The following is a 10,054-nucleotide window of genomic DNA, read 5'->3' on the forward strand; positions in this document are numbered from 1 at the left end:
CCGGCCTGAATGTCGGGCTTCGGGTTCGGGCCTCCGGGCCGGGTTGTCCATGAATAGGTTTACTTGGATGCTTTGCGGGGATTTTAACCTAATTTACCACGACAAAGACAAGAATGATGGCAATCTGAATAGAAGCATGATGAGCAGATTCCGAAGGCTGATCAACGACCTCACGTTGAAGGAAATATATCTCAATGGTCGCCGGTACACATGGTCGAACGAGCAATCCCCTCCCCCACCCAACCACCGTGGTGCACCTTGACAGGTGCTTTGCACTGCTGACTGGGAAGACACCCATGCCGCTTGCCACCTTCGATGCCTCGCATCTGTGGTTTCTGACCACAGCCCATTGCTGTTGGTTGTACCCCCGTACGGCCGTACCGGCTGCACATCAACGATTCCACTTTGAGGATCTATGGTTGCGCCTTGATAGTTTCCACGAGACGGTGGCTGCGGCCTAGAGCTCCATCGATGACGCCAACCCCTACCGCCATCTGATGATTTGATTGCAAGCCACGGCACGGAAGTTGACGAATTGGAGTTCCCGATCTGTCGGGAACAATAGGAACAAGATGGCCATCTCACACGAGCTCATCTCACGCTTTGACAAGGCTCAGGAAGACCGGATGTTGACGCTGCAAGAGGATCAGTTCCGTAAGCAGCTTAAGATTTCCTATCTTGGCTTGGCTTCTATGGAGTGCACATTCGCTCGAAAACGCGCTCGATTCGCCAATCTGAAGGACGGCGACGTCAATACCGCCTTCTTCCACCGGCAATGCTCTTTCCGCCAGCTGAAGAACAGGATTTTTGGCCTCAATGTGGACGACCAGGTGATCACCGAGCACGAGAGCATGGCGAAAGCTGCCTTTGCGCAGTATGATGCGCTCCTGGGCACCGCCATCGACTGCGATTGCACAGTGGACTTGTTGGAGCTAATTGTGCCCAGTGACCTTGACGACCTCAACACTCCCTTCAACACCGAGGAGATTTGGGAGGCGATCAAGCGTCTGCCCGCGCTCAAGGCGATCGGGGCGACGGCTTCACCGCAGAGTTCCTGTGGGCCTGTTGGAGTATGGTGCGACAAGACTTTGTCGACGTCTTCCAACAGTTATATGAGATGAGAGGCCATGGCTGCCTCAACCAGGCGCTGATCACCCTGCTACCGAAGCACGCAGATGCGAACACACTAAAGACTAAACGACTACAAGCCAATAAGTCTTATCCACCTAGTGGCCAAGATCTTTGCCAGAGTCCTCTGACTATGCCTCACCCCAAAGTTGGATAGCCTTGTCAGCCGAAGCCAAAACACGTCCATCGCCGGTCAAAGTCTGCATGACAACTTCATTCTAGTCAAGCAATCGGCCCGGGTCCTTCACCAACCGGGTGCCCCACGAGTCTTGCTCCAATTAGACCTCCCGCCCGCCTTCGACTCCCTGGCTTGGCCCTTCCTCTTCGAGGTCCTTCACCAATATGGCTTTGGGAACAGACTTCTGGAGTGAATCCTATCCTCCTGTCGTCGGCGAGCACACGCGTCCTGATGAATGGCGAGCCGGGCGCCCCTATCTGGCACCGCCGGGGGCTCTGCCAGCGTGATCGTCGTCGCGGGCACTCAATGTTGACACATTAGAATGGCTCACCAAGCGCGCGATCGACCTGGGAATCATGGCTCAACTGCACCCTAGACGTTCGATCCCCATGGTGTCTCTGTACGCTGATGACGTGGTACTTTTCTGCCATTGTTCGTCCAGCGACATCATTGCCAAATTTTGAAGTTCTTCGGCCGCGCCTCTGGCCTTATGGCGAATTACGCCAAGAGCTCCGTTGCATTGCAACACGGATGAGGCGACGGCTGCGATCCCGCAACTAGGTTGTCCTATTGTCGAGCTACCGATCACCTACCACGGGATCCCCCTCGCAATACGACGACCTACCACAGCCCAATTACATGCCTTTGTCGATGGGATCGTTGGGCGACTCCCTGCTTGGAAGGACGGACTGATGAACAAACCAGGGCGCCTCGCGTAGGTGAAATCTGTCTTGGGTACCATTCCTGAGCAGCAACTCCTCGCCTTCGTGCCGCCAAAGAAGACGCTTCGTCAAATCGAGAAGATTCAACCCAGCTTCTTGTGGGTTGGCCCCGTAGCTGCCAACGATGGCCTCTGCCACGCAATTGGCACCGCATCTGCTGCCCCATCTCGCACGGAGGGTTAAGCATCCACGCCCTAGAGTGTGTTGGCCTCGCCCTGAGGCTCTGCTGGCTTTGGTTCTCGCACACCGATCATGAGCGTGCCTGGAGTGGCTTGGATCTGCAATCGTCTGCCAAGGAACGGGTGCTCTTCTTCTCCTCCACCACGATGACCATCGGAAACAGCTTAACTGCATTTTTCTGGAAGGACCACTGGATCAACTGGCAGTCAATAAGCGAGATGCCCCAGCCCTCTACAGCTGCATCCCCAAGCGCCGCCGCAAAGATTTGGACCATCACTGAAGGTTTACAGGGCCATAACTAGGCACGAGACATCCACAGGGCCCTCGGCATACACGAGATTGACAAGTATCTGCATGTCTGGCTGGCGATCAAGCACTTCTTGCTCTCGGACGCCCCCGACCAGCTTGTTTGGTAGTGGACGGCCACCAGCTCCTGCTACCTCGCCACCTTCCAAGGATCCACGACTTGCTTCTCGTGGAAACTCATTTGAAAAATTGGTCGCCGCTGCGTGTGAAGTTTTTCCACTGGTTAGCCAACCAAGATAGGTCGTGGACTGCTAATCGCCTCGCTCGACGTGGACTCCAGTACCAGCCCGGATGCCCACTCTGCGACCAGGCCACCGAGATGATGCGTCACCTCCTCCTGGAGTGCCCCTTCGCCAGGCAGACTTGGCATGAGATCCTCGCCTAGCTCAGGATGACCACCGCAGGCCCAAATCAGGAAGAATCCCTCATGGACTGGTGGCTCCACGCCAAGTAGAACACGCCTACGCAGCCGCGCAAGGGTCTCACATCCATTGCCCTCCTGACACCGTGGATGATTTGGAAGAAGCACAACGAGTGCGTCTTCGATGGTGCCCAGCCTCTGGTTCATGACCTCGTCTCCAAGATCAAGGACGAAGTAGAGCAGTGGGCACGAGCTGGTGCCCATGGCCTTCGTGTCATCCTGCCGCCTGTTGAAGTGTATATGTGGATTGCCTAGCCCTTTCCATCAGTTCGAACTTTGTTGCTTGGCTAGTGCATGAAGCATAACATGGTATCGGAGCTAAGGTCTTGGGTTCAAGTCCTGGCTTTCGCAGTTTATCCAAAAAAAAATGTTGTTGCCCCCCTTTGTCCACGTATAGGCCTCTTGAGCCATACCTCTGAGTCTATCCACGTGTTGACTTTCCGCGTCACACGTGAGAGGGGGTGATGAAGTGTATATGTGGATTGCCTGGCCCTTTCCATCAGTTCGGACTTTTGGTTGCGTTGGCTAGTGCATGAAGCTTAACACCGCCCACCTGGGATGTACACTAGTTTCCCTGTATTTTGTTTGAACTTGGCCTCTTAGGAGGATTGTAACCCAACTCTATCTTTTCAATGCAATGGAACACAAAGTTCCTTGGCGTTTTCTCGAAAAAAAATGATTGTAAGAGGTAGTTTAACGCATCTCTGACATCTAGTTCATGGTTACTACTTAATACAGGTGAAAAGAGTCATCATAAGTAAATATTGACTCATAAGTAAAATAGAGGATAATATTATTTTAGCTTCATTTTTATACAGTTCTATCCCATTCAGTTACTTCATAATTAAGTCAATATCTGACAACAGAAAATACATACTTTTCAGCATGGGTCCTGCAAAGCTGCAAGCAGAAGGAGTGAAATGTGCTTATTATGATCTCTTTGGCAACTGCCTTCCCGACCACTGCCCCTATCCGGTCCCTCATTTCTGAGGCAGCAGCAGTTGTGAATGTCATAGCAAGGATGTTTGATGGTGGAATTCCCTGGTCGTACAATAAATGGAGAAATGTGACTGTGTGACCTTCAAATATCACAACATGCTAATTTTGTAGTGAACATATGAAAGAGCGCACCCTACCTCTTTGAGCAATGTGAGAACCCTGCCGACCATTGTAGAAGTCTTGAGTCATGCCAATTACAAAGAAAGTCAATATAGACAAAAGTGTGGAAATGATCACAAGATAAGAGGTCTATGGAGCAAAGTTAAAGAGTGCCATCTTATTAATTATTATATTGAAGTCACAGCATAATGAAACTGTGTGCAGGTAAGAGACAAAATTCAGACCGTTTTAAAAATGTAAATCCAAGGACTGCACTTGCATCATTTTCTTGAACACTACATTAGTGCGCCAGAAGTTCGCAAATACGATATAAAGTTACATAAACAGACAAACAAATAAGAGTGAAACATATGAGTAAATTGCTTTCGGTTCTTCTACAACTGTCCGGAAGGATATAGGCTACTGTCTTGGGAATAAATGGTGCAACCTTTGCGCAGAGTTTCTTCTACTACAATTGGTGCACATTTTTAGATGCGAGTTCAAGCAAAAATAATATTCATGGGATATATTTTACTTTGTAGGTAGGATTTCTGTCGTAATGGGACAGATGATGTTAGTTCTGATTTCATTTGGAATCAATAATTAATTGCATCAAAATATCAGCTATAACATCCTTGGGAAAATAATATCAGCTATAACATTCTTGGGAAAATAATATCAGTTATAAGAACAGAAGATATGAACTTATTAACTCATCTGATACTGATAATCTTATTCTTCTTAAATCATCTTAGTAAAAAAAAAGGTAAATCACGAAAACAATTGGTCTCGGTGGACACAAGCAACAGAAATTATTGGTCTTAGTTGACTTTTTGGATATCAAATTTGGGAAAACCAATTTTGTGGAAAGAGTTAATCACATTATAATTATACATATTCCCTGTAATGAGAACTAAGATATTGTATCCAGAAACACGAAATGTATATTGTACAATTTATCCAAATTAAGACAAAAACTGTACCTTTCCACTTCCTGGACCTGCAACGATCATTAACGGAACAGCAACATCACTGCATGCAGCCTCCCTCTGCTTGTCGTTTAGGGAGTGCAAATACTCATAGTACTTCCTTGGGGCACACCCTTCATTTTCCTCCATTTCTAGTCCCATCTCCCCAGGCTCCTCCTTGCCCTTGGCAGCAGACATGGCAACCTGCCCCTCATGGATGACATCGACCTCCCCCAAGAGTGCATCAACAACCTTAATATCTCCAAGAGAAGAGTAATCAAATAAACTGGTTTAGTTATTTGGTTCCAGACCAAACCTACTCAATTCCTTCCAAGATTCAGGAAGCAAGAATTCCATCATGCCCCAAAACTATAGAACTTTCCCTTGTCTAAAGTTAAGAAGCAAAGTTATACCTCTCCTCCCGCCTCCGCAATGGAAATTACTCGAGGGAAATCAACACATAATGCTACTGAGCCATCTTCTACGTACATCTCGTCTATCTCATCCTGGTTGATCGCCGAAGATGCGACGTAGTGCTCCTGGTTCATCTCGGAAGATGCGACATGGTGCTCCTTGCTGATGGCATTGACTTCCCAGAAAGTGTCCTCCAACTGAATTTCTCTCAAAAGAAGACAACATGATAAGCTACTTTGCAATTTACCAGCTACCTAGTTCACTTCTAATTTCACAAAACCAACATTATTCTCTTAAGATTCTCAGTGTTAGGTAGGGGAAAACATGACTTAAAGGAAGTTACAAATGCTTTCCGATTTAAAGGAACCGGGTTCAAATTAGAACTAAAACCACGACAAGAATTATGGAAACGGAGGGAGTAGCACTTTGTAGAATTTTCCGAAGTTTCCTCACCAGATCAATGAAAGCAAAAGGCACACATGCCCCATGGATATTCACATACCTTAACACAGTCATCTGCGATGGATATAGCTGGAAGAAGTGAATCATCACCACAGGACAGCACCGAGCTTTCCACTTCCACCATCTCCTTCAGCTCCTCATCCTGGCTCTTGGCAGCACGCTGAGCATCACACTCCTCAAAAATGGCATACGCCTCCGTCCAGAATGCGTCCTCAAGCTAAATTCAATCCAAAAGAGAGAATAATGAAGTGAGCGCTTTATTGAAATTACCACCTAGGCAATCCTAATTAATCAGGATAACACATCAAGAACAGATTATCCTCGGATTGAGTCAGCATTTCCTTTCGTCGGTTCTTATCTCTCCCTAACAAATCAACCTTTTGCATAAACGAATTTGGATATGCCTTGGCTCTCCCTATTCTATTTCCAATTTCAAAACAACTTAGAAGGGACCAAAGGTATACCGTTCCGCACACTGGTCCGGCGTGGGTTGCTGCCGCCACAACGACTGGCCCTCGCTCCACCGTCAAATCTTTCTCCCTGCCCTTATCCTTCCCGGCCATGGACCGCGAGTGCTCCTCGCAGATGGCGTCCACCTCAAGCAAGAACGCCTCGTCCATGTCGTCGTCCTCTAGAAGGAACCCGCAAGACTTGGGCACCTTGGGGAGGGGAGTGATGTACCCGTAATCGATGTCCTCCACGCCGCCTGCGGATCCGGGCTGCTGCAGGGCGTTGCCCGTGACATCGGCGAGCGGCCGGCGGGGCGGCGGGCATGGAGACTGCAGCGGCCGCTTGCAAGGGAGCAGTCGGGAGGGGTTGGAAGAGCTGCCGTAGTGGGGCGGAGCAGGATAAATGTTTTCCTTCCAGCGCGACATGGACCCGTCGAGATCGCCGGCGGCGAGGGTTTAGGTATTTGGGGCGGCGGTGTGGGCGGGATGAGGTGGGGGTTTTTTCTTCATTTCGATTCGAAAGAGAGCGCGGTTTTGGGGTTTTTTATTTCCTAAATTCTAAAAAGTGCACGCGCGCTTTTTGATCGTCCCGAGCGGCCGGCTCGTGGCCACTCGATTCCGCCAACCCACGCTTTCTGACAAGATCAGTCTATCTCTCTCTCTCTTCGTCGCACAACACACCCACCCCACATACGACTCGTCTCTCCCGACGCACCTCCCTCTCTCTTATATCTCTCACTATCCCCAAGAATCTGGATCGGAGGGTGCTCGTTGGTCTTTCCCTCAACGCCGCCACCAGAAGCGCCCCATCAGTTGGCCATCAGGAGCCCCGCACTATCCAGCCAACACACTCCACCGGCTCATCGGAGGAGGGGAGGACCAGCCCGCGTGGCTCTGCCCGGAGGTCCTCGTCGTACCACCACCACGACGGTTGGCTTGGCCGCACCACCACCAGACCAATCCACCACGGCATCCCGTCGATGCAGAGGCCAGGATTTTGCTAGATTCAGAGACGGCGACGGTTGGTCCTATGTTGCGCCTCTTGTTCTCGTGTTGGATTCAATCTGTACGAGCGCACTCCTTTTGATTATGTAATTGTGCTCCTCTTGTTTTACATGAAGAAAGGAGGAGACAAATTCACGACTGAGTAGGAGATTGTTTCCTTCTGAATGTATAGACAGCCGAATCAATGAACATTTTCGGTCCTACGGTGATGAAAATGGAACTGAATACATTTTCCCTATGAATCAATGACTTTCATTTTTTATTGGCATCTATAGTAGTTTTAGTTGCACAGATAGTCATTCCTAGTTGGATATAATTATTGAGAAGTTATACACACAACGATTAACTTTTGTTGGCATCTATAGTAATTTTAGTTGCACAGATAGTCATTTGAGATCTCTAGTCATTTTCAGTTGGATACAATCATTGGAAAGTTGCACACATGACTATCAATTTTTGTTGACATTTATAATAGTTCTAGTTGTACATATAGTCGTTCTCAGTTGGATACAATCATTGAAAAGGTGCACAAACGGCGATACTAAGTTGGCTAACCTGGCAGTGGAGTTGCACACTCCTGTCCACATAGTCGCAGATGCGCGACCACGGAGTTGCACACTGTCGCCGGTATAGTAGCACACACATGGTCGTGGAGTTACATTCTCTTTTCCTGGTGCGGTAACAACCGACAACAGGCGAAGGCGAGGTTGCAGCCCGCAACGGCGGAGTCGAGAGGCAGCAGCCGGTGATGTCAAGCGCATCTATGGGTATGACGTGAAGTGCATCTCTATTTTTTTTCATTTTCATTTTTCAGTTGCACACGCTCACACGTCAGTTGGCTGCATCTGCAGGATAGTTGCACGCTGTAGACCGTATAGTTGGCAGGAGACAGTGTACAGTGAGGAAGTCATAGATCTAGCTGTGCCAACCCCATACATTATCTTGCCAACTTCAGAGTACAAACTGCCAAGCAAACCTGATACAGTCCCAACTCAAGATCTCAGCATAACATCTAGCAAAGTACCAACAGACAAAGGCTCAGTGCCAACTACAGGAGCCATTGTGGCAACTCCAGTAGCCACTGTGCCAACTCTAGCATCCAGTGAGCCAGCTGCAGGTCGAAATGTGCCAACTCTAGCAGCCACTGTGCCAACTCCAGCATCCAGTGAGCCAACTGCAGGTCCAATTGTGCCAACTCCGGCAGCCACTGTGCCACCCCTAGCAGTTATTGAGCCAACTGCAGGTTCAAATGTGCCAACTCGAGCAACTTCTGAGCCAACTGCAGGTCTACTTGCGCCAACTGCAAGACCTTTTGTTGCTAACTATCAGTGGTATTGGGCAACCTGTCCAACCTCCTTTGCCAACAGCTCAAAAAGGCACAATGTTTGATCATCAAAACAAACTCACCAAGAAGGAAGTCTACATGAATCTATGCTTTTTTTTTGAAGATGACAAAGCCATGGGTAAACAAGGTCTGGAGGGGAGGTGAAGGGGAAGTTAAAGAGGAAGAAATTCAATGGATCCTCACTTTTCCCTCCTCCCGGTTGCTGTGGTTGCACAGTTGTGTCTGCAGATGGCTCACTTGCTGGTGGAGTTGGCACAACGGGTGATACAGTTGGTTCATTTGGACCTGCAGCTGGCTCACTTGGTGCTGCAGTTGCCACAATAGTGGCTGGGTTTGCTGGTTTGCTGCTTGGGATGTTGACATACTTGCCATGTTTTTTGCACATCTTTTTTGTTGCACATAATTTTTGCACACAGTGTGGCTATATTTTGGCTGCTGGAGCTGATTTAGTTGCATGAAAGCAGCTTCAATTTGCCTATGTTTTGTTTGCACACAACTGTTGTGGATATATTTTCTGTCTACTTTTTTTCCACACAGTGTGCCCATAGTTGGCTGCTGGAATTGCTGTAGTTGCACGAAAGCAGATAACTGGTTGCACAGATTGTGTGCAAACTACAGCTACGTTTTCCTCCTCTCCTTTTTTGCCTTTTAAGGCTTTTTCTGATCTTCTTCCTGCTCCCAAGATCTATTTCCTCTCTTCTCTTCTGTTCTTTGTTCTTTGGAGCCGCCATGACTTTTTCATGGCGATGGAGATTTTCACCCTGGTGGGATCTTCCCTTTTCGTGGGGAAGAAGATGTCATGGGGCAGATAGCTTGATCAGAGGCAGTTATAGAGGGGGTGGGGTCGCGCTGCACATGATTCCCACGGCCAGCTGGCGTGCGCGGGACCTTGTGGTTGCTAGCGACGATTTCGCGGGACGCGACTAGCCACTTTCCTTTTAAGGACGAAGGGGGGCCAGGTGGTTTCCTTTTTGGTCAGCCGCTCCCTATCCATCCCAGGCGACCGTGCGCCCACTAGACGCGCCCTTTTTATTTACCTTTTTGACAACGCAAAGAGAGTGCGTTAATCTACTACCTCTATAAAAGGAAGAGAGGGCGAAGAACCAAACAATCAGATCCATCCATCAATAAAATCTAATGGCCCTTAATCCTCCTATGTTTGATGCAACAAACACGCCAATCAAGCCACTAATCCTCCGTCGCTATAATCACGAAAACAAACCGATCTGTAGAACGCGCACGCCCGCACGACCTTTCCCACTCTCCTCCTCCCAACGGCCGAGCGCTGCCTCCCCCCTCCCCCCTCCCGCGCGTCCCCTGCCCGTCGGACGTCGGTCTGCGACCACCCCGGCCAGCCCCGCGCGCTGCCCCCCCTCTG

The 10,054-nt window shown here is 49.2% G+C and overlaps 1 protein-coding gene across 2 annotated transcripts in view; it reads right to left on the minus strand.

The window, feature by feature from the left end:
* LOC123188470 (ATP-dependent DNA helicase SRS2-like protein At4g25120) overlaps positions 1-7,538 on the minus strand; it is a 33,929-nt gene extending 26,391 nt beyond the window's left edge. For both annotated transcript variants that reach the window (XR_006494693.1, XM_044600608.1), the window contains exons 1-7: positions 6,923-7,538; positions 6,342-6,855; positions 5,918-6,094; positions 5,415-5,612; positions 5,017-5,253; positions 4,072-4,113; positions 3,813-3,976 (exon numbers count right to left, since the gene is read on the minus strand). Coding sequence is in view for 1 of the 2 variants with exons in the window: in XM_044600608.1 (XP_044456543.1) it covers positions 3,813-3,976; positions 4,072-4,113; positions 5,017-5,253; positions 5,415-5,612; positions 5,918-6,094; positions 6,342-6,752 (1,229 nt within the window). In the remaining variant the exon portion in view is untranslated. The remainder of the gene's footprint in view (positions 1-3,812; positions 3,977-4,071; positions 4,114-5,016; positions 5,254-5,414; positions 5,613-5,917; positions 6,095-6,341; positions 6,856-6,922) is intronic.
* Between the last annotated feature and the right edge of the window lie 2,516 nt (positions 7,539-10,054).

The sequence above is a fragment of the Triticum aestivum genome, chromosome 2A (assembly GCF_018294505.1).
Source record: "Triticum aestivum cultivar Chinese Spring chromosome 2A, IWGSC CS RefSeq v2.1, whole genome shotgun sequence".
Lineage (NCBI taxonomy): Eukaryota > Viridiplantae > Streptophyta > Magnoliopsida > Poales > Poaceae > Triticum > Triticum aestivum.